At 39.6% G+C, this 24,096-nt stretch overlaps 1 protein-coding gene across 9 annotated transcripts in view; it reads right to left on the reverse strand.

Annotated features, from left to right (window-relative positions):
* The window catches only part of map7d2b (MAP7 domain containing 2b), a 36,829-nt gene that overhangs the window by 10,797 nt on the left and 1,936 nt on the right, over positions 1 to 24,096 (reverse strand). The window contains exons 2-10 of one of the 9 annotated variants that reach the window (XM_022219658.2): positions 23,046 to 23,129; positions 21,629 to 21,682; positions 19,736 to 19,896; positions 12,404 to 12,563; positions 7,786 to 7,875; positions 4,168 to 4,257; positions 1,978 to 2,096; positions 361 to 434; positions 55 to 257 (exon numbers count right to left, since the gene is read on the reverse strand). In XM_022219658.2, coding sequence (XP_022075350.2) covers positions 55 to 257; positions 361 to 434; positions 1,978 to 2,096; positions 4,168 to 4,257; positions 7,786 to 7,875; positions 12,404 to 12,563; positions 19,736 to 19,896; positions 21,629 to 21,682; positions 23,046 to 23,129 — 1,035 coding nt within the window. Of the gene's footprint in view, positions 1 to 54; positions 258 to 360; positions 435 to 1,977; positions 2,097 to 4,167; positions 4,258 to 7,785; positions 7,876 to 12,089; positions 12,267 to 12,403; positions 13,315 to 19,735; positions 19,897 to 21,628; positions 21,683 to 23,045; positions 23,130 to 24,096 lie in introns of those variants that run through there. The other 8 variants (XM_022219660.2, XM_051940124.1, XM_022219659.2 and 5 more) reach the window with 8 other exon arrangements.

Genomic DNA, 24,096 nt, shown 5'->3' on the forward strand with positions numbered 1-24,096 from the left:
CATCCATCCCTCATCCATTATCATCCATCATCCATCTCATTGCATCGTCTTTACCTGCGTTCAGTTCTCTGCTGGTGGATTTGGGGATCTTCTTCTCAGAGCCCTCACATTTGTTGGCTTTCCTCTCCAGGGTGCCGTGTCCTTTGGGGTCGGCGTGGCCCCTGTCGTCGGGGGTGGTGGCTCTCTGCCGGAGCGGGGATGGAGGGTACTGACCCGGCGAGCATGGAGACTGGGCCCGACTCCTGTTGGACCTCACCCTGAGAACCGGCAGGACCAAGTCAGCTCATCTGGACAGTAGTTCAGGTAAAAGGTGTGTGTGTGTGTGTGTGTGTATGTGTGTGTGTGTGTGTGTGCGCGTACCGTTTGGGTGTGGCCGGGCCCTTGCTGTTGGCCCTGAAGGAAGAACTACGGACCGGTGTGCTGGGAGACTCCCCCTGAAGGAGATGTTTGACAAATGTCAGATTTTATTTCACATAACACACATGAAATACAACATGACACAATAACAGAAAGACACACAAAAAGCAATAAGATAATAAGGATAAAACACACAAAATAAGAAGAGATGAAGGCAGTGGGGTCTTTAGAGATTAGTTTATGGCACTGAGTGTGTCTGTGAGACACTTGTGAGGAAGGCGAGAGCGTTCGCAGAACCTGTCAAGTACGGTAATTAACATCTACACCCCCCCCAAAAGTTTTGAGACAGGATCTAATTTATTTGAATAAGAAAGTGTCTCAGAACTTTTGACAGGGGGTGTATCTATTCACCTAATGTCTGAACAAAAGAATCAGAAACGAAAAGATTTAGGTACATTTGGGCAATTTTTGAGTCATTTTGGGAACTTCTCTGTAATTCTGGACAAATTTTCTGCTATTCTGGATCATTTCCAAGTCACTTTGGACTAATTTTGAGCCATTTTGGATGATTTTTTTGAACACGAACGATTAGAAACTAAACTGACAGTCAATCAGTTTGTTAAATAATGGAAGAAAACGGATAAAGAAAGTTTAAAATCCGTTTTTCTTTTGACTCATTCTGCTGATGTGAACCGGTTCAGTAAGTGTCTCATTTGAAACTCGATCTTTGAGGTGAATTTATGAAACGGCAGCTGCAATCTAATCTTAATAGAGTTACATGAGCTTTCCTCTTCCTCACTTTTACCTGCTATCCTGTTTCAGAGTCAAATATATTCTCAGATCGACTCCACTGTGCTGTAGACAGAAGAATAAACTGACCTGAACGGTACAAAACAGATCTCATGTAACTGATTTCTCCAATCCATTTTGAGGTCCATTAATCAAATAACATCCCAGAAGTTTTTCAAAAGGGTATTCAAGTTAAAACTGACTTTAATTTTGGTCTTTTCATTCTTTTGGCTCCATCACAGCTTTGTAAAATGCTTTCTGAGAGAGAAAAGCCAAAAAACAAGCTTCATTTTTAACCAGATGATTAATTTATTGACTGTGAAATACTAATTTTGTTCTCATAAATCAAATAATTCCACTATGAGCCTCCTCTGGTTTTACTTTATTAATTATCATGAAACAATTAAATAATCCTCTTAGCGTTTCCACTTAATTTGGGGCACAAAACACGAGGACGGAGTCGTTTTTGCCGCACTGTCGACGGCATAAAAAATGAGCGTGACAGCAACGGCCGCTTATAAATAAACCAAAAGCTTCCTTGTTTTGGAGAAATAACACCGACGACAACATTTATTCTCCACTCAGTTTACAGACATACTTGAATTAATTTACAGAAAGGACCTTTGACATGTCAGTTTACAGCTGCAGGCGTGTGTTTAGGGTGTCTGTATTTACATATTTATGGGATTAACACACAGTCGACACTTCCCTGAACACCTCACTTGTAATGGTTTGTCTGGTCTTGTATGTGCATGTGTGTGTGTTTTGTGAGTAACTGTGTGTGTTTTATGTGCATCTGTGTGTGTGTTTTGTGTGTTTCGGAGGCCTGACCGTGGGCGTTCTGGCCCTGGACGTCTCTTCGGGGAACCCAGCGATGCTCCTGCGGTTGGAGGAACTCCTGTACGGTCTGTGGTTGCTGGGGGAAGCTATTCGTTGGGACACAAAAGACACTGATGGGTGACGACACGAAAAAACAGGAGAAGAAAGGAAGAGGAAAAAAAAACGCAGAAAAATGCACACAACGTGACGACAAACGGACCACGAAACGCCAGAAACTCTCATCAGTTAGGAAAACAAAACTCGGATATTTACAACACATAAGAGACAATTTGCACATTTCCTGTGAACTCTAATCGTTATTTAACACATTTATTTGCTTCAGTAACATGTTCTTAATGTTGTGGAAGCAGCAGGTTCACTTGGGAGTCTAAATCTAAATTTATGGAGCTGGTTTGCACAAAGAAATCCTTGTTTGTCTGTTTGTTGTCGTCAAGATTGTGCAAAAACTACAAATCAAAATTCCAGAAAACTCTGTGGAGAACTGGCAAAGGAAGAATCCATTAAATTCTGATCCAGATCTCTTGTTTTACATTTGCAGGATGGGACGTTGACCTTGGCGGAGGTCTGCTCCCTCAGAGTGCCTTTCTAGTTTTATTACATACACCGCCTGTCAAAAGTTTTAGGACGCTTTCTCATTCAAATGAATTGCAAAGCGTCCTAAAACTTTTGACAATGGGTGTATATTTAAAATGGAAAGAATCAGTTTCTTTTCATACGATACATTTTTTAATGTCAAAAGTTTTAGGACAGGTTCTAATTCATTTGAATGAGAAAGTGTCCCAAAACATTTGACCGGAGGTGTACGCTCGTTTTCATCCACGATTCAGGAGCGATGCAGCAATAAAAACACATAATATAAAACTTTATTGATCTCCGAGGTAATTCTTCTGTCAGATACTGCTCAGAGAATTGAATTATATAAGACAAAGCTATAAGGGAAAAGTACAATGCATTTCTGAAAATAAGAACCAGCATGCTAAAATGAAACTAATAGTTTTACTGCATGTTTGTGATACTTTAGTGTTTCTGCAGCAGCTTTATGGTGTTTAAATCTTGTCTGAGGTGAATTTAAGACCTTATAGGAGCCTGAAGTGGACACATTTATGCAATTGGAGACATTTTCAACCCTTTTTCATGCACTTTTTAGTGTGTTGTGTTGCATGAATTTATTATTTACGTAGACTATGGAGCATTGTTGTGTCTTTTCAGTGATTTTCTGCCACTTTGTGCTGTGTTTTAATCACATTTGGTGACTCTACAGGAGCTTTAATGGTCGCTTTAGCTGTTCATTATTAGTATAATCTAATTATGACTGACTGTAAAGTGACATTTTTGCACTTTTTGACATTTTCATCTGACTTCTTCAGCACTGAAACATGTTTTTTTGCATATTTTACAGTGTCCTGCCGCATTAATTTAACATTTATGAAGGTTTTGAAGCGTGTTTGACAGTTTTCAGGGATTTTATGTCACTTGGTGATGTATTTTAATGACATATGTTGACTGCTGTTGTTATTTCTGACCTTCCTCAGGTGATATTTGCACAACATCAGTGTGTCCTGCAGCACTAATTTAATATTTATGAAGGTTTTGGAGTCTTTACAGTGATTCTAAATAGAAAAAAGGAACCACAATGAAGGCATCACATTTATTAGTATTATTTTAAAATGACAGAAGAACTGTGCTTAATTAAATCAATAAAGTCAACATTATTTATACTGCACTTTTAAAATAACAGATCTAAAGTGGTTTCCAATAAAGAAATAAAGTGTTATTTATTGTGCAGATAATTTAAATATATGGTTAAGAGTCGACAACATTATATAGTCCAGTAAATACATTTTAAAAAATAAGCTCTGTCAGTATTTTTCCAGGGATGTAAAAACAAACAAACAAAAACCTAATTTATTATTTAATGGTGGCTTGAGGATTTAAAGCCAGAGTGTTCTTTTTGCTGCGGTTGTTCATAATTTAAGGTGATTTTCATTCATTTTTCACATCAACCCGGCAGGTTTGAACGCTCTGCAGATCATTTGGGATCCATTTGGCGTTTATCTTTCAAGCAATTCTCATTTTAGAGGGAAATTAATGTCATTTCCTGTCGCAGTTCCACTCAGAGCGAGCTTTTTATCGTCTGATTTGCATGCTACGTTCCATGAAACTGCATCAGCGGCGTCTCACCTCTCTCTGGCGAGTGCAGGGCGGCTGAAGAGTTGGAAAGCTGCTTGTTGATTGGCTGATCCATCGTGGGCGGAGACAAGAAGTCAGCGACTGATGTTCATTAAAAAAAAAAAAGAGAAGAAAGAACACAATCAGACACGCAAACACACGACTGTGAATCAAAGCAGCGATTTACCGGCGACCTAAAACCACGTCCAGATCCAGAAACAGACAAACACAGAGTCGAGCAGCTCGCACCGAACAGCAGATCGATGAGCCGCGCAGGTCGCAGGATGAATTAACCTTGGTGATGCAAGACGGGAAAAGAAGCAGCAGGACGGTCTGATAAACTGCTTCATCATGAAATGGAGGATGAGGAGGCAGAAGCAGCCGCCGCAGTGAATGTGTGAACTGAGAGGGGAATGTGGCATGCAGCACCTGAACGCATCGCCAAAACGTCCAGAGGAAGAAGAAGACGAAGGAGGAGGAGGAGGAAGAAGAAGAAGGAGGAAGAAGAAGAAAGAAGAAGAAGAAGTAGGAGGAGGAGGAAGAAGAAGAAGAAAGAAAGAAGGAAGAAGAAAGAGGAGGAGGAAGACAAAGAAGAAGAAGGAGGAAGAAGAAGAAGAAAGAGGAGGACGAGGAGGAAGAAGAAGAAAGAGGAGGAGGAGGGGGAGGAAGAAGGAGGAGGAGAAGAAGAAGAAGGCAGAAGGAGAAGGACGAAGGAAGAAGGAGGAAGGAAGGAAGAAGTAGTAAGAAAAGGAAGAAGTAAGAAGAAGGAGGAAGAAGGATGCCAATAAGTCAAACACTCACTCTGCAACTTTAACTGAATCCTGTGAGCTAACAGACCAGAACAGCAGTGTGATTTAAGGGTCTGCAGGGTTAAAGGTAATAAAATATTCTAAATAATCACATTTTGTATGATGCATCTTCATAAAAAGTGCTCATTCCCTCTCAAATTGTCACATTCTTTGAACAATTTTTGCTCAACTGCCTCTGATTCGACATAAAATATGGAGATTTATTCCAGAATAAATTCCAGATAAATAGATTTTTTTCATGATCTTGGAAAGTTTTTCCATATAAATCTAAAACTGAACAGCTGAAATGTTAAATATTCATAATTTATGATAAAAAAGCCAATTCAATCTGAAATAGTTAAGTAGAAGGTTGATTTTTTCAAAAGGTTAAGTTCCAACTGACTTTAACCCCATAAAGCCCACTGTTGCAGAAATACATCAGCTTTATTTTTTAAACACTATATATATGTGTGTGTGTGTGTGTGTGTGTAATTTTGTGTCTCGTTTCTGTTGTTTTGTGTCTTGTTTTTGTCGTTTTCTGTCTTGTTTCTGTTATTTTGTGTCTTGCTTTGGTCATTTTCTGTCTTGTTTCTGTTATTTTGTGTCTTGTTTTTGTCGTTTTCTGTCTTGTTTTGTCATTTTCTGTCTTGTTTCTGTTATTTTGTGTCTTGTTTTTGTCATTTACTGTCTCGTTTCTGTTATTTTGTGTCTTGTTTTTGTCGTTTTCTGTCTTGTTTCTGTTATTTTGTGTCTTGTTTTTGTCGTTTTCTGTCTCGTTTCTGTTATTTTGTGTCTTGTTTTTGTCATTTTCTGTTTTGTTTTTATCGCTTTGTGTCCTGTTTTGTCGTTTTCTGTTTTGTCATGTCCTGTTTTTGTTGTTTACATCAACAATCACTTTCCCTAAAGAACGGGCAGAGCAAAGCTATGTCCTCTCTTCTATTTTCCATCTTTTCATCTCATCGTCAGCCTTGATTAAACGTCTCTCTCTACCTCATATTATCAGGATCAGACTCATTCTTTGGACTGTTTTCCATCAGTCAGTTTTGTCCTCTTGGTCAGCAGTAACAGCTAGCTAAACATCTAGCTTCTACTGTTGACAAAAAGCTAGCATTAGCAGGGATTAGAGTAGGGTTAGCAACAACACAGAAAACATGGAATAAAAATGCTCTAATTGACGTGTAAGCTGAGCCAATCAAGCCTTTCATAGTTTATTACCTATTATTGATGAATATGGAGCAGGAAACTGGAAAGGAGACGGGTTATTGAAGCCCAGATGTCCTCCAATTCTGAAATGAGCCACAAATAAAATACAGGGAGCGGATTGGTGCAGTCTGCAAAATGTAAAATGGGCCAGTAATGATTGGAAATGTCTGCTGGACGGCGTGTAGGTGGGGTCTATTAAGTTCAGATAGCTACAGGGTGAATGTCTGGTGTGATAATAGTGTGTGTGTGTGTGTGTGTGTGTGTGTGTGTGTGTGTGTGTGTGTGTGTGTGTGTGTGTGTGTGTGTGTGTGTGTTATAGAACGGGCTCCCTGCTGAGGATGATATGTACGCTTCACTAAACCTGGCCCTGAGCCATGAACACAGGAAGAGGAGCAGCCCTTTGTTGTGATAAGGGTTGGGGGCTGGGAGCGTAAATGTGTGTGTAGGCATAGGTGTGTGTGTGTGTGTGTGTGTACGTGTGTGGGTGTGGTGGTGGTGGGGGGGTTCCAGACCTCATTAGCCACCACAGAGCAGACTACAAGTGGAAAAAGGAGGCGGTATCTGTTGATGAAAATGGCCGAAGAGCAACAGCAGCTGCGTTTCTTTATCTCAGTTACACACCTTCAAACACAAATACAGCGAGGGGACACACAATCAGTGTTGGAGGTCACACGTTTGCTTGACTTTAACCCTTAACGTCCAGCGAAGACGCCGTGAGAAGGTCGCTTCCAGTGGATAAAATGCGCTTAAGGCTTTGGAGGAGTCAAAATTGAAGAGTTTTTAGTTAAAAACAGAATATTTGGGAACATTTTAAGCATCAATAAGGAGTGTATAAGCATTTATTTAATTTGTTGGAACATATTATGGAATAGTTGTATCAATTAAAGCAAACTAAATGAAAATCAGCAACTACTTACCGTTGATTCATCAGTTAAAAATCTAAATTCTCTCATTCCAGCTTCTTAAATTAACATTGACTGGTTTCTTTCTTTCTATCCATAAATATATGTAAAACTAAGAGGAAGCTTCTCAGCTGTAAAGAAAAACGCTCATTTATGTAAACCCTCACGTAAACATCAGCTTTCTGACCACAAATGTGATTAATTTGGTGATTTAATGAGCTGTTAACACTCCTTTCTAATGCTAAAAATCACACCAAGCATCTTTTTTTACTCGAGTTATCAAGCAGCACAAGTGTTTCAGACGCTTCTGCAAGTCTGCATATTTTCACATTGGGGTCGGCCAACGCTCTCGCAAGTAGAGTTAACATGAGCACCGGGGGCTACGTCACATTTAATGAACCAGACGGTGGAGCAACAAAGAGGGAAACTGTCTCTAATGCAGGATTTCTCCGTGTGTTTGACTCAGACGACTGCAGATGATTTGCAGCTGCAGGAGAAACTGTGCAGCGATGTTCACGTATGAGATAGAGGAATAGAATGAAACATAAAGACGGGCTTTTATCAGCAGGATTCCCCAACGCTGCGTTAAATTCACCACCGGATGAATCAGTAACACACTTCACATCACAGCCAGAGAGACGGCACACATGCAGACAGACGAGCGGCAGCAGCAGCATCAGGGAGGTGGAGGTGGAGGTGTGATGGGCGTGGCACACACACAGTCATGTGATCTGTACCGTTACGGGATTGGCTGGCACTGGAAGCAGCAGGAAGCTCATTGGGCTGAGCGGAGCCAATGGCATGGCAGGGCGGGGTCTTAGGGTTACCTGGGCAGCAGGTGAAGCAGAGCGGAGAAAGCAAAGCGTTACACACCCACACACACACCCACCCACACACACACACACACACACACAGAAAACACACACACACACACAGAGAAAACACACACCTGTTGCTGTGACACATAACAGACACAGCAGCCTCCATCCATCCACACTCATTTAACCCTCCTGTTCTGTTGCAGACCAAATTGACCCATCTTAAAGTAAAAAAAATCTAAAAAATGTGGATACATTAAAAGCATTTTCTCAGTATAAAACTTGTTCTGCTGGGCTGAATAAGTGTAATTAATACACTACCATTCAAAAGTTTGGGGTCCTGAGAAATCAACTTTAGCTAATATAGAGCAACTTTAACTCATTTTAGAGCAACTTTAACCATTTTAGAGCAACTTTAACTAATGCGGAGCAACTTTAACTCATTTTAGAGCAACTTTAACCATTTTAGAGCAACTTTAGCTAACATAGAGCAACTTTAGCTAACATAGAGCAACTTTAATTCATTTTAGAGCAACTTTAGCTAACATAGAGCAACTTTAATTCATTTTAGAGTAACTTTAGCTAATATAGAGCAACTTTAATTCATTTTAGAGCAACTTTAACCATTTTAGAGCAACTTTAACTAATGTAGAGCAACTTTAACTAATGCGGAGCAACTTTAACTCATTTTAGAGCAACTTTAGCTAATATAGAGCAACTTTAATTCATTTTAGAGCAACTTTAGCTAACATAGAGCAACTTTAAATCATTTTAGAGTAACTTTAGCGAACGCAGAGCAACTTTAACTCATTTTAGAGCAACGTTAGCTAACATAGAGCAACTTTAACTCATTTTAGAGCAACTTTAGCTAACACAGAGCAACTTTAATTCATTTTAGAGCAACTTTAACCATTTTAGAGCAACTTTAACTAATATAGAGCAACTTTAACTAATGCGGAGCAACTTTAACTCATTTTAGAGCAACTTTAGCTAATATAGAGCAACTTTAATTCATTTTAGAGCAACGTTAGCTAACATAGAGCAACTTTAACTCATTTTAGAGCAACATTAGCTAACACAGAGCAACTTTAATTCATTTTAGAGCAACTTTAACCATTTTAGAGCAACTTTAACTAATATAGAGCAACTTTAACTAATGCGGAGCAACTTTAACTCATTTTAGAGCAACTTTAGCTAATATAGAGCAACTTTAATTCATTTTAGAGCAACTTTAGCTAACATAGAGCAACTTTAATTCATTTTAGAGCAACTTTAGCTAACACAGAGCAACTTTAATTCATTTTAGAGTAACTTTAGCGAACGCAGAGCAACTTTAACTCATTTTAGAGCAACGTTAGCTAACATAGAGCAACTTTAACTCATTTTAGAGCAACTTTAGCTAACACAGAGCAACTTTAATTCATTTTAGAGCAACTTTAACTCATTTTAGAGCAACTTCAACTAATATAGAGCAACTATAACCACACTTTTAAACGGTAGTGTATATAAAATGATTCACTTCACATATTTGCAAATCCAGCCTGAACAGAAGAGGAGTCTCGTGTTAATTTATCAACATCACTCCATAAGCAGAAAAAATTCTAAATGTAAAATAAAACTTGAATCGTGATCTGTGAGAGGCAAAGAACACCACTGCATTAAATATTGATTTAAATGACCAGTAATGGTGTTAATAATGCGATATAAACGATGTTTATCTGGGTTTTTTTGGACACTTTTGCATCATTAAACAAGCCAAATTGACATCATTGCTGTTCCTGAGAAACAAACGTAACAGGAGGGTTAAAAGACAAACTCGACACCAAGTAGGAGGAGCTTCGTCTAAACATTTCCGCACAAAACAACTTTAGAAACGCGACACAAACGGGCCGAGCTGAGCCACAATAAAGCTGCAAACCAAACACACAAACACAACGCTGCCTTAAAAGCAGCACTGCTTTCATCACGAGAAGCCGAGAACACAACTTTCTTGGCTATTACAGCACTCCGGTTGTGAGAAGATTGCTTAGAAAACCAACGATCCCCATTCAGACGGCACATTTCTCCAGGGGCGGTGGGTGATTTTAGAATGACCTGGTGACTGATTTTAATCCGCTCTGGAGCTAATGAGAGCAGTTTTTCAGCCCCTCCTCGGTCATGATTACAGCTGGAAACACATTTTTTTGCTGCTTGTTCTCCTCCAGCTCAGAGCGACGCTGCTGTACGTTAAAGTGGATTTTTGTCTGTGGGGAGATTTAATTTTCTCCTCCTGCATTTTATCAGCTGGGAGGGAAATGCAGCTTTTGTGTGTCGTCTGAACGCTAACATTTGGAGACGAACACAACAGCAGAAAGAAACTGAAGATTAAAAACCCAAAACACTGATTAATATGCTTTTATAATCAAGCACTGTCTCCCATAACACAACTAAAAACTGCATTCTTGGTTAAATTTTGAAGGAAGTGCGTCTTTTCCCAGATTTTTTTTGCTTGTGACGCATCAAAAATACCGTTCCAATCAACATATCTTTGCTATTTATCTTAACGGTCACGAGTTTTCAGACAAAGAAGCTTCAAACATGTTGCAAAATTCAACCGGAACCCTGATGTTTTCTTAAATCTAACCAAACAGAGAGTGAAAACAAGCTTTAAGTCGCAGAATAGCAGTCCAATAACGGATACCAACTCTGGTTTTAAAGAAAACATGAATGCAGCTTCGTTGAGTAGGAATCTTGGGAGATTTTGGGTTGTATGATATCTCTTTTGAGCTCTGCTTTTGTTTGCATTTTGCCATTAAAATAATGCTAAATTAGCTGTTAGCGCTTCATGTTTGTGGAATTAAGAATCCAGCTAAGTTGAGGAGGAACTTTGGGATTTTTTGGGGGATACTTTGGGTTGTCTAATCTCTCCTTTGAGCTGTTTTTAGCCTGTGTTTGTTTACATTTTGCCATTAAAATGAAGCTAAATTAACTGTTAGCGGTTCATAGATATACAGATATAGAGGCAAATGTTAGAGAATCACTTTGATGGTGAAGAAAACTAAGAAATGTGATGATTCTCAGACACATTTAGGCAGTTTTTTTTATGACTATTTGTGTTTTTTTTTACCTAAATCTCACCCGGAACGATGAGTTAAATCAGCAGCAACCCTCACCTACTCACTAAAACCATGAATATCTGCACCGTGATCCAAACAGCAGTCTCTGAATCACAAATGTCTGCCTCATGCTGGTCCTGGACAGAAAATAAACCACCAAAGTCATCAAGATTCACCCAATGGGGATCGTGAACGTCTGCACAAAATGGTGAAGCGACTTCCGAACCAACACTAACCTCTAATCATGTTATTCTGCTCATTCCAGCATCCTATTTAGCACCATTTCGTCTCTTTCTTTCTTCTAAAACCTCCACCATTCCATCAAAACCACATATTCTAGACGTCTTTTGGAAGCTCTGGAGGATAAAATAAAACGTTCTGCATGCTTGAGGCTGCAGTGTGTCTCCTGTTGTATTCGCGTTATTATCGTGCAGAAAAAGCCTCTTCTAGCAGGTTGATTTACAGCCCAGAAGGTCAGCTTATTCTCCAATCAATTGCCTCCATATTTCTTTCCATTTTTCAGCCGGTAAACCTTGCGAGTGCGACAGACTCAAACCTGCAGCTGCCTCATTATCGGCCGCCTGTTAGGACAAACTGGCAGCTCTTGTGAGATTTTAAAGGGAAAAATACGCAGCACGCCAACACACACACACTCATCGGTGGCGGGTCTCTGTCCTTTAATCGAGCGGCGCTGTAAGATGAGATGCTGCTGTTTCTGCTGCAGTGAGCTGGGCCCGGCTGATCCCAGAGCAGCCTGTGTGCCGGGCCGCCGGGCCGCCGGGCCGGAGCCAGACGAGCTGCTGGGTGGACCCCCGATCCCAGGCCAGCGCCGGGACGCCTCAGCTGACGGCTAAAGTGAATTATTGATGCTGTTATGAATGCACCGCAGGACTCAGAGCCTCGCTGTGGCCTCCTGATGACAGAAAACATGCCGGAAAAGTCACAGCGACGTGAGGAGAAACACGTACAATAAGAGAGGCGAGTAAACAGCCTCGTGTCGCACTTTGAGTTCATGTGTGTGGCCTTGTTGCGCTCAAGGTTAGATGTGTAACTCCGGCTCCTCTGAGGATTAGATCTGCCTCCCAGCTGGGGAATAAAACAACACAGCTATGACATGCAAACACACACCTGTGGATGGTTTCCCAGCCGGTTTGTCTCCTGTCACCATGAGCAGGTTCGGAGACAAAGCGCTGAGCTGCTCCTGCATTGCAGCCTCCACACCCTTTTCCATCCTCTGCCCTCCTCTGCTCCTTCACTCCATCACTTCTTCCTCTCTATTCTCGTTTCACCCGCTCTTTGTCCACCCTCTCCTCCCTCCACGTCCCCACCCTTCCATCCCACCATCCCCCCCACTGACCTCCACACCTGCTCCTCCATCTTCTCCATCACTCCCAGCCCCCATCTGAATCCACAAACCCCCAAGCAGCAGTCGTCATACTCACCCTCCACTCCATCAGGCGGTCCTCCCCACGTCCACCGTTTGGGCCTGTGATCCAGGTGGTCCTGGTCCTCCCCTCCTCCTCCTCCTCCTCCTCCTGCTCCTCCTCCTCCTCGTCTCTCAGCGCCCCCTCCTCTCCGGCGAACCAGGGCCTCCAGCCTCTCCTGCTCGTTGCGTTCGGAGACAGGGAAGAACAGACACTCTCTTACCGAGCCATCGCTACGGCGACGGACGCCGGGCGATGCGCTCAGAGACGGCTGCGCCATGGTAACCGCCTGCATACCGCAGCAGCCTCGCCCCTCCGTCGCCCCCGGCAGCACTCGTCTGTTTCGGCGTCTGCTGGCGGTCGCCGGCGCTCGACGGCTCAGTGATACATAATACAGCAGCTGCTCCTCCTCTCTGCCGCTCCCTCTAGGTACCACCGATTCCTCCCTCGCTCTGCCGCTCTCTCTCTCTCTCTCTCTCTCCCACCTCGCAGTCCAACTCACCCCTCCCTCCCCTCTCTCTCTCTGCCATACACTCTCTACCTCGATCGCCCTCTCCCTCTGTGACGACTGTTTCATGGAGCACTTTAGTCTGACAGGAGGAGGCAAAATGCAACCCGTCACCACCCCCACACACACAAACACACACTAAAACACACACACACACAAACACACACACACACAGTGGGTGGGCTGGTTATTGATACTGGTTGCATTTGTTTCATCTTCTGCTTCCTTTGGACTAAAAAAAAATTAAAGGCATCACTAAGAAACAAATGAGCTCATACTTGACACACATAAATGATTAAAATGTCGCACAAAATCTAATTAACTTCCTCTTTTATCTGCTCATCTTTTCATCTATTCTCCCCTCTATGCCTTACATGAACATACGACATATCAAGCTGTTTACATCACATACTGTGCAACTTTCATGCACATTTTCACATGAATAATCTGCACATTTCTGCAAACTGTGAAATATGTATTCATATATATATATATATATATATATATTCATATATTCACTTTTATAATTCCTTGCATTTGCTGCTGATTTGTCTTGTACTATATGCTCCTTTTTTTTTTTTTTTTAGAAAATCTCTAACTGTTATGCACCAAAACACAACAACCATAAAATACCGGCTGCACCCTCATGGCTGGAATAAAGAACATAATCCAGTGTTCTTTCTGTAATTTCCTCGTCTGAGATGGTAAAAAATCTGTCATTGCTTCCTTCCTCATTATGCGATCATAACGGTTTCTATCTATTATTCACACATACATTAATATCTCATATTTAACAGCATGGTGCTAAATCACAGGGTGTTGGAGGGATAAATTTAAACATAACATTACTCATAATGATATAATCGGTCAAATGGATGCATATAAGCAACATAAACTGGATGGAAACTGATTTAATTTAGGATTTTGCTTACAGCTGACGTCATCAGTCACACCAATCCCACTTTTACTTTATTGCCGTTTCCTGAAAGCCTGCGATCAGATGTATGAATATTTTATAGAACTGATATTACTGATAGAAGATTTAACACCTTCCAAGGTACTTTAGGACACTGCAGAGGACCAGTCTCCACCTCTAATTGATTCCTATCACAGTTCCTACATCCTTATTATCTATAGTTTTAAAGCATGTTATTCTACACAGACATGGAAAAAATGATCAGACCACTTTTGTTTTCTTCAGTTTCTTGTTCATTTCAATGCCTGCTACCACTAAAGGTACATTTGTTTGATAAGAGTTCAATTTCAGAGCTGATATCAGACATTTTCCTTTGCGTTTACGACCACACCTCACACTGGTTTTCCAATCAGCCACTAACCCTGCACAGTAATTGCCCCCCACCCCCGATACAAAGCTGCCTCGGTGTTCTGCCCGCGTATAAAGGATGGAAATGCCCCACCTCAGCACTGTTTGGCGTGGGTTTGCTGAAGGTGCATGCAGCACAAACTGCAGAAGGATGGAAAGATTGAGGGGTGGAGGGGGGGACGGCTGGGAGGATTTAAAGGGAGACGGCAGAATTATAAGGTGACACAGACAGGCAGTGGAAATAGATCAAAGATAAAAAGCAGGGACGGATTAACGGACTGCAGCAGACTTATTCACTGCAACTTGATTCAGGACAAACAGACTGAATTCTTCCCTGCAGCATTTCTACATGGGACAGTAAATTCCCTTTTTTTTTTTGGTTAACTGGCATTTATGTCGTAATCAGGGGCAGCGCGGCTTGTTAATCGACAGTATTTACAAAGCAAATGTGCCAGAGTTAGTGGTAACAGACTAATTTACATGAGCGGCTCCTCAGCAGAATGTTAAATGACCCTCTCTCTGCGGAGATGAAAGACCGACCCACTACAGTATTAATTACACTTAGAGGCACGTTAAGGCCCTTTACTTAGTAAAACTGGTGCTGCAGGTGAGCTGACAGACGGCTAGAGATGACCAGAACACTTAAAAACGCTGCAACGATCCCAAAACAACCTCCAGTAAATATTAAAATGTACTCTTTTTAATTGTGTAAAAGTATTACAGCACAACTGTCTGGAAAATTTAAAAAATGAGTTAAAAAAGCTGCTGAAAATGCTCTCTTTCTTTGCTTTAATGACCAGAAAACCACAATATGAAGCTTTAGTTAGAGATTTGGGGTATATTTTGCATTTTGGAGTTTTATTTTGGAGTACTGTGTCTATATTTTGGAGCATGTTTTGTAGTTTTGTGTGTAAAATTTGCAGCTTTGTGTCATATTTTGTACTTTGGGTGATATATTTTATAGGTTAAGTTTGCAGTTTAGTGTTTATATTTTGTCGTTTATCGTGTATATTTTTGAGTTGTGTGGTACATTTTGTAGTTTAGTGTTTAGATTTTGCAATTTAGTGTTTATATTTTGTAGTTCTGTGTGTATATTTTGTAGTATTCCGGAATATATTGTCATTTATTGTGCATAGCTTTAAGTTTAAGTGTTAATATTTTGTAGTTTTGTGGTACATTTTGTAGTTCTGTGTGTATATTTTGTAGTATTCCGGTATATATTGTCATTTATTGTGCATATTTTTCAGTTTAAGTGTTTATATTTTGTAGTTTTGTGGTACATTTTGTAGTTTAGTGTTTACATTTTGTAGTTCTGTGTGTATATTTTGTAGTATTATGGTATATTTTGTCATTTATTGTGCATATTTTTCAGTTTAAGTGTTTATATTTTGTAGTTTTGTGTGTATATTTTGTAGTATTATGGTATATTTTGTCATTTATTGTGCATATTTTTCAGTTTAAGTGTTTATATTTTGTAGTTTTGTGTGTATATTTTGTAGTATTATGGTATATTTTGTCATTTATTGTGCATATTTTTCAGTTTTGTGGTATATTTTGTGGTACATTTTGTAGTTTAGTGCGTCTGTTTTGTATGGAACATTAACTCATACGACTGACTTGCTGTTCTGGTCGTCTTTGTCTCTACTCAATATAACATGTCTGATATCAGCTTAAATGTTAGAATCATTACAACTTTTACGTATAAAAACAAAGTTTTGCTTGTTTCCTCCAGTTTGGGGGCATTAATTCTGACTTCTGCTGTTTATTACAGTAATCTGCAGTGTAGCACCACCTTCCTCACACAACACACAGCCTAAATTATGTTAAAAATATCAGCCAATGTATTGATTTTTGATTATTTTACTCACTAAAAATCAGAGCCTGAATCAACCTGAAAACTCCAGTATCGGTCGGGTTCAGCTCTACATTTAACAGACGTCACTTTCTGTACTGTGACAAGCATTTTTCACTGTTTTCTGACATTTTATTGACCAGGCAGAATTTAAAAAACTCATTATGATGAATCAAAACAGCCGATAAAGTAATAATTAGTTGCATGTAATACTGAGAAAGCTTCAGTGTAGCAAATTGCTTCAGCAAAAGGCTAAATTAGCATTGGGTTTAAATCCTCATTAATTCCTAAATCCTTCCTGTCTCCTATATAATCTGAGCCACATCGATCCTGCAGCTTTCTTTTCCCTGTGCGGGGGTGAAATATGTGCTTGTCACAGCAGCGCCGACATCGACGGCCTCTTCCAGTAAACGCCACGCGATACGCTGACGGTGATGTCATCATCCCCTGAGAATGACCGATCATTATGTCATTAAGTTATGCACATGAGGAGGGGGCTGTTAGCACACAAACACATCCTGCAGATCAATAGAGACAGCAAACCCCCTCCTCTGTTGTAACCCTTCACGCTCATCCTCTGACGCTTTATCGCTCAAAGCAGCAGATAATTTAGACTCTAAAACTGTAATAACGTGAGTCAACGGTTCTCAGCCGAGCGGTGCCTACTCATGACTCATGCCGAGTCAAATGAGGCGTGCTCGTGGTCACTAGTAGTCGAGGAGAAAGAAAAGCCATAAACGGAACCACATCACATCACTGCTGCAGCACCACTGTAACAGAATCAGCTGCTGCTTATTTCACCGAACAATCAGAGGCTGGAAATGTTAGATTAACCCTCGTGTCGTCCTGCGGGTCAAAACTGACCAGCTTTAAAGTTAGAAAATGTGGGGGAAAAAAAAAATTTTTACAGTGAAACATCTGATGTCCACATTTTTGGGAAATCTTTGAACATTTTTTGGTGGAAAAAAAGAAATGTCAAAAAGAAAATTAAAAAAAATCAACAAAGATCTAGCGAAATCCGCCAGAGGAGGCTGCTGTCTTTGCTCCCAGGATTTATTTCTGCTTTCTGTTCCCAGAGTTGGGGAAAAGGGCGTTTAAGTCCACGGCTCTCTTGGCTGGAAATCGGCGGCAGCTGATGAACCTAAATAAAGCAACAACTTGGAGGCAAACACATTCAGATACATACGTTATGACAGACTCACGCTGGTCCTGCCGGGTCATCGCCACCGACTCGTGCCTTTTATTTTGACGATTTAGTGCTAGTATAAAGCATTTTTAATAAATTAGTTTATATCTGTAACCTGGTAGTTTGTGGATTTGAGTTTTTCTTTTTTCCTAGCTGGTGGCTTCTTCCCCTTTTTATCTAAAAAACGGATTCCATCTTTCTTGAAATAACAGTGTCATTCTCTCTACGTTTGGGAATGCTTCCTGCTGTTCACTTCATTCAGTCTTTCCACTTTCCAGCCTAACGGAAACTCTCGAAAGCTGCCTGGACAAGTCTGAACATGTCCTGACACCATTATTGGTGCAGGAGTTTAACAGCTGAAAGTGGGCCACATTCTGGAAAACATCGACGGCTGTAAGGCGGGTGCAGACGACCGGCCAAACTTTTCATGTTCCAGATGAACGCACACCACTGGTCGGCCGACAGAAAGTCATTAACGCCTCTGCATTAATTACTTCCTTAAAGTGCGGAGCAGCTGGGAACACACCGACCGGGTTGTGGATCGACACAATTAACTCTCTGGGCTCAGACTGGAGAAAAGGGAGAACAGACGGAGTGATCGATGGAGGGAAACGACGCCTTTCATCACACAGGTCCGTCTCTGTCCTGTGATCTGGTTTCTACCGGGCAGTGACGGAGAGGCAGGACGAGGCGTGTGGAGGAGAACACGGGTCGTATTCAGTTAAAGTGCATAAAAGCTGATGGCTAGGGCCGAGCTGTGCTTCATTATTACCGTACCGACCTTCATTTGAACTGTATCCTGCTGGTTTGATCGCATTACGTTGTTGCTTTAGGAAATTATAGTGTTTAATTTAATCATTTCAAGCAATATTTCTTCTGAAAATTAACAAAAGAAGCACATGGAGTTTCTTCAAATCAGTGCACAGAACATCTATTCAAATATTTTACATCCTCACTTAATAAAAATTACTGAAAACTATCTGTATTATTGTGCATTATTATAATACTCTGACATGTTTTAACCATTTCACCGACCATCCTCCTGTATTACATTCACTCTCATGTAATAAACTAATTATCAATTATAATGTTAACGAGTTTTTCTAATTGAATTCGGATGCTTTAATTTAAAGGTTTGACATATAATCTCAGTAGCAGCTGATACCTGGTCACATCAGATGTTTGTTTGCTTCATATCTGATCATATTCTTTCTGATTTAACCCTCCTGTTGTCCTCATTTACGGGCACCAAAAAATATTGTCCCCTTGTTTGAAAAAGATCCAACAATTCAGCAAAAAAAAAATCCTCAAATTTATAAAAAAAATAAATAAATTACAAAATCTTCAGGAAGAAAATTTTTTTTTTAAATCCTTAAAAGTTTCCCTTAAATGTTTTATTTAAAAAAAATCTCCACATTTATAAAAAACAAATTTGCAAAATCTTCAGGAAGAAAATTCAAAAAAATCCTTGAAAGTTTCCCTTAAATGTTTTATTTAAACAAAAAAAACTAATTTGGTCAGACATAAAATAAAATAAAAAAAAAGAATAAAAATTGTAAATATTTTTAAAAAAATGAATATAAATTTTTTTAAAAATCCTAGAAATATCTGAAGTGATTCCATACATATCAGTAAAAGTTCTAATATTTTCTTGAAGAACATTCAGACAAAAATCAACCAAAATCCAGCGAATTTTGCTGGATTTTGGTTGATTTTTTTTCTGAATGTTCTTAAAGAAGCATTTTTAACAGTTTTTTTTCCCCCACCAAAAAATATTCGTAAAATTCCCAAGTTTTCACTGTGAAAATATATTTTTTTCTCACATTTTCAAACTTTAAAACTGGTCAATTTGATCCACAGGACAACATGAGCATTAAACCATAATTTTATTAATTTTGTGCGTTTTTAGTTTGCATAATCTCACATGCAGCTACTTAAGTCGACTGTTTAATACAATTAACATAAAAGGATCAATGCCACAAATCGAAAAAACACCGGATATTAAAGCTTGAATAGTTACACAACTGAAAAAACAGGATTTTATCATGTCTTGACAAGAAGTTTTTCCTATGTAACAGTATATTTGGCGTCCTCCAAATTGGTTTTAGGCACCCCAAAAAACAAAAACAAAACAAAAAAAATCAGCAAAACTATGAATATTTTATTGAATTGTGCCTTCATTTACTCCATCATAATATACATTTTTGTCTGCCAAATATACAGAAATAAGAGCAAACTGCAGATTTCTGTTAAATAAAGCAACACTGATTCATTCCTTTTACTGTACGCAGACCAACCATGCTTACTGATGTTGTAGTAACCCCAGAAAAGCACATTGGGAGCAGGAAATGCCCTTTTTCATCAGTATTTATCAACTCAAGCTCTCCCTCTTGGTTCACAAACTCGTGTCAGTGGATGTCACGCTGCTTTCTCTCCTGCTCTAACGGCTTTCTCGTCATTAGCGTGTCGTGACTTCTGACCTTGTCCGCCTCCTGCTGCTGTCGCCTCTTCTCCTCGGCCGCCGCCCTGCGATGCTGCTCCTTCCTCCGCTGCTCCTCCATCTTCCTGCCTCGCTGCTCGGCACAGCGCTCCAGCTGCTGCTGCGCACGACGCTCCTTATCCCGCAGCACCTCGGACAGCTCTGCAGCACACATGGGCGGACAGTTAGCACGTAAACAGGGTTATTTAGAGGCAGGTTGTGTCAAACTGATACTTCTTACTACTGGGAAAATGTTGCACTTGTTCATTCACTACCAACTACTACCAACTGTGTGTAATATTTCCTTTGTCAGAGCTGGGGAGCAACCAAAACCTGCCAACAGAACATCCTGAAATCTGCACGGTTAGGATGGCAGCTGTTGGTTAAGTTCCCCAACCACACTGCAGAAACTGTCCTCATGTCAGAATCCACCAAGCAGGTTGTGCTGCTGGAGCTAACAGCCTCATGGGGGGACCACCTAGAAGAGGCCTTTAAGCAGAAGCTCTCCAGATATGTGTTCGTCAGCAGGCAGGATGGAGTGGAAGTGGGATGAAGGGGTTTTGTAAAAATGCCCCTCTTAAAACAAGGAAAAATCTGCCAATAGAACAATTAAAAAATGGTTTGGTAAGATTTCTTGAGATCTTAAAATTAGCTGGGAAAGCTTATTTTAAGGTATAATTTATCAGGATTATAAGCTCAGGTGCTCTAAAATAAGATAGATATGTTAATAAAATAGCAGTTTTTCCACTCAGAAATAGATTTTTGCTTTATTTAACCTCCTAATTTGAGATGTATTAAACTAATTTTGAGTTTTCTTATAAAATTCAACTCAAAACAAGATCATTTCAAGATTGTTTGACTTAACATGATATTTAAGATGCGTTGTCTTAAAACAAGTCCCTCCATCTGCTGAAATGTCACTTGTTAAGAGGATTTACCTTAAATGTAGTGGGATGACACATTTAGACTAAAAATAAGACAAACAGACTTGGTAAGATTTGGAGTTTTTGCAGCGTAAGGCCACTACACACAGACAAAACATAACAATCGTGAGAAATTCGTGGCGATATCTTTGGTCTTTGCTGTTAATCGGTGGTCCTACGTTGCTGTGAGACCGGTTCGTTGTCATGGAGACCAAAGACAAGCTACCATGAAATTCTGACTGTCAGAAATTTGGGGTGATTGTCTCTCAGCGTGATGCTGCTGCGACCTACGAAAACTAACTAAAGGATGGAAATGCAGGATGAAATGACGTAGTGATCAGCGCCACACTGGAGCTAAACACAAACAGACGATCTGCAGCAACGATGGCGAAACGCATCAAAACAAGCATGTTTTGTTCTCTTTGCAAACTCTGCTACGGAGCTACATTTGTTCAATCGCGGTGGTTTTTTTGGGAGCAACGTCGGGCAAAATAATTCCCTTCAGGATTAATAAAGTTCATCTTATTTTTCCTGACATAACTATTAGTTCAATGATCATCAGCTCAAGCTGAACATTCTTCTTTCTGCTTCTGGCTCGGGAGCAATTCTGTTGATTTCTTTTAAAGACAACATGCCTTTTGGGGTTTGTAGATTTAATAGCTTTGCTTCACATAAATAAAACTGACGTGACTTGAAAGCTGCTCCTTTATTTTTAAGCTCTTTCTGTTCTTCTTAAACCAATGTGAAAGCATAAAAATCCCCAAATGTGGAACGGAAACATTTCAGTTTTTACTCGAGTGTTTTGAATAATTGCTAATGGGCATTTAAAAGTCAGACTTGCCTGACAACAATACAGGAATAAAACCCCTTTCCAGCATGTATACGCCCACCCACAGCCTGTGAGAGTGTGTGCCAGTGACAGATGAACAGGACGGACATCAGAGCTCCACCAGCTGGACGCTTACTCATACCTTGAGTCTTCTCTTTGTCCTCCCGTCGCTCTTTTCCTAAATGCGCCCGTGAGCCTTGAGACAGGTGAAGGAAACATTAAGGGATTAGTTCAGCCGACTGCAGGTTCTACAGCAGGGCGTCAAACATGCAGGAAGACTTTGTGAAGTGTAAAAATTACAGAGAACACATAGCTACAGATTGTAAAACCATAAATTTACAATAAATTCTAAACCATGACAAGTTGTTTTGATCAGAAAGTAAAATACTGGATTGCTCATTGCTCTTTTGTTGTTTTCTGTCTGATTTTTGTAATTTTTTGTCTTGTTTTTTGTCTTTTTTTGCCTGAGTTTTGTCGTTTGTCCCACGTTTTTGTCGTTTTGTGTTTCCCTTTGGTCTCGCTTGTCTTATTTTTACCATTTTGTGTCTCACTTTTGTAATATCTTGTCTATTTTTTGCTGCTTTGTGTGTGTGTTTTGTCCATTTTTCATTGTTTTGTTTTTGTTGTCATTTTTGTCTCATTTGTGAAATTTGTGTAATTTTTTGTCTCATTTTTGTCAAACTTTTTCTCTTTTTTGCTTCGTTTCGTGTTGTTTGTTTCATTTTTTGGTTATTTTGTATTTTGCTTTTGTTGTTTTGTGTCTCATTTTTTGCAATATCTTGTCTTGTTTTTGTTGTTTCTTGTCTGACTTTTGACATTTATCTCATGCTACTATCCTTTTGTTTCTCGTTTTTGACATTTTGTGTTTTCTTTTTGTTTGGTTTGTGTTGTTTGTCTATTTTTTGTCGTTTTGTTTTCTATTAGTCATTTTTGTGTCATTTGTGTATTTTTTCATCTTGTTTTTGTCATTTGTCCATTTTTTGTGGCTTTGTAACTTTTTGTCTAATTTCTTTGTCTCATTTGTATTGTTTGACTCATTTTTTTGTCATTTTGTTTCTCATTTTTGTAATATTTGTCTTGTTTTCGTTACTTTTTGCTTTTTTCTGTCTGACTTTCATTGTTTTGATCATAAAGTAATGATTTTGCAAAAAGACAATTCCATAAATGTGAACATTTTTGCATTAAAACAAAGGGAAAATGTGCAGTTGTGGTTATTTTTAGATCATTATCCTGTGATTTTACTGGTCACTGGAGATCAAATTGGGCTGAATGTGGACCTGAACCGAAATGAGTTCTAGATCTTTCTTGTTTTATCTACGTGTGGCCTCGGTATCTGACCAGCATGACTTCATCTGTCATTTCAACCACAAAAAAACAGATTTTCTCTCCACAGGAACAAAAAAATACTACATTTATTAGGGATTATTTGAGGCAGAATCGTGTGCAATCGCAGCCTTTCCTTTGGGCCTATTCCATCTCGATGCTGTCACGTTTACAGTTTATTACGCCATGGATTATGAAGATAATGGGGTTCATTAAGGGGTGTGATGTGATGTTACCTGGAGGGCTCCTGTGATTGGACGGTGATCGAGCAGGAGACGCGTGCCGGTTGGTGAGCAGCGGATCAGGAGGCGGGACCAGCGCTGTGTTTTGGAGAGAGGAGTCAGACGTGATTCATGCTACACTGGCCAGGAGGCAAATACAGCAAAAAAATAAGCAAATAAATAAATAAAGCTGCAGCGGCGAACGTGACTCCTGGAAGGGACCCAAAAGCGAGCAACCACACGGCGCCCAGATTCAATAAACCTCCTTGTCAGTCATGGTGTCGCCTTCGGGGTCAGGTGTCAGAAGAAGCTGTCAGTGTGAGACCCCTGAGCGTAACCTTCAACCCTCCTCCCGCTCTGGTTTTATTCCTCAATCGGTCAGGAAAGCAGCCAGATATGGAGTCACATGAGTGCCACATCAAAATATAAATAAATAAATAAATAAATGTGGAAATACAAAGAGAAATAAATAAATGTGGAAATATAAAGAGAAAAAAATAAATAAAAAGGAAGATTTTGTCTTTGCTTTTACCTTTTCTTTTTTTCCCTTTTATTTATTTATTTCTCTTTATATTTCCACATTTATTTATTTATTTCCCTTCATATTTCCACATTTATTTATTTATTTATTTCTCTTCATATTTCCACATTTATTTATTTCTCTTTATATTTCCACATGTATTTATTTATTTCTCTTTATATTTCCACATTTATTTATTTGTTTCTCTTCATATTTCCACATTTATTTATTTGTTTCTCTTCATATTTCCACATTTATATATTTATTTCTCTTTATATTTCCACATTTATTTATTTCTCTTCATATTTCCACATTTATTAATTTATTTCTCTTTATATTTCCACATTTATTAATTTATTTCTCTTTATATTTCCACATTCATTTATTTATTTCTCTTTATATTTCCACATTTATATTTTGAAGTGGCACTCCTGTGACTCCACAGCTAGAGGACAACCATCGACCGGTGTCTGTGCACACGCTAGCAGCAGACGGCTAAAAAAAGGTCCCCATTAGATATGCAAACGCATGCAAATCCCAGCTAAG

The sequence above is a fragment of the Acanthochromis polyacanthus genome, chromosome 20, assembly GCF_021347895.1.
Source record: "Acanthochromis polyacanthus isolate Apoly-LR-REF ecotype Palm Island chromosome 20, KAUST_Apoly_ChrSc, whole genome shotgun sequence".
NCBI classification, from domain to species: domain Eukaryota; kingdom Metazoa; phylum Chordata; class Actinopteri; family Pomacentridae; genus Acanthochromis; species Acanthochromis polyacanthus.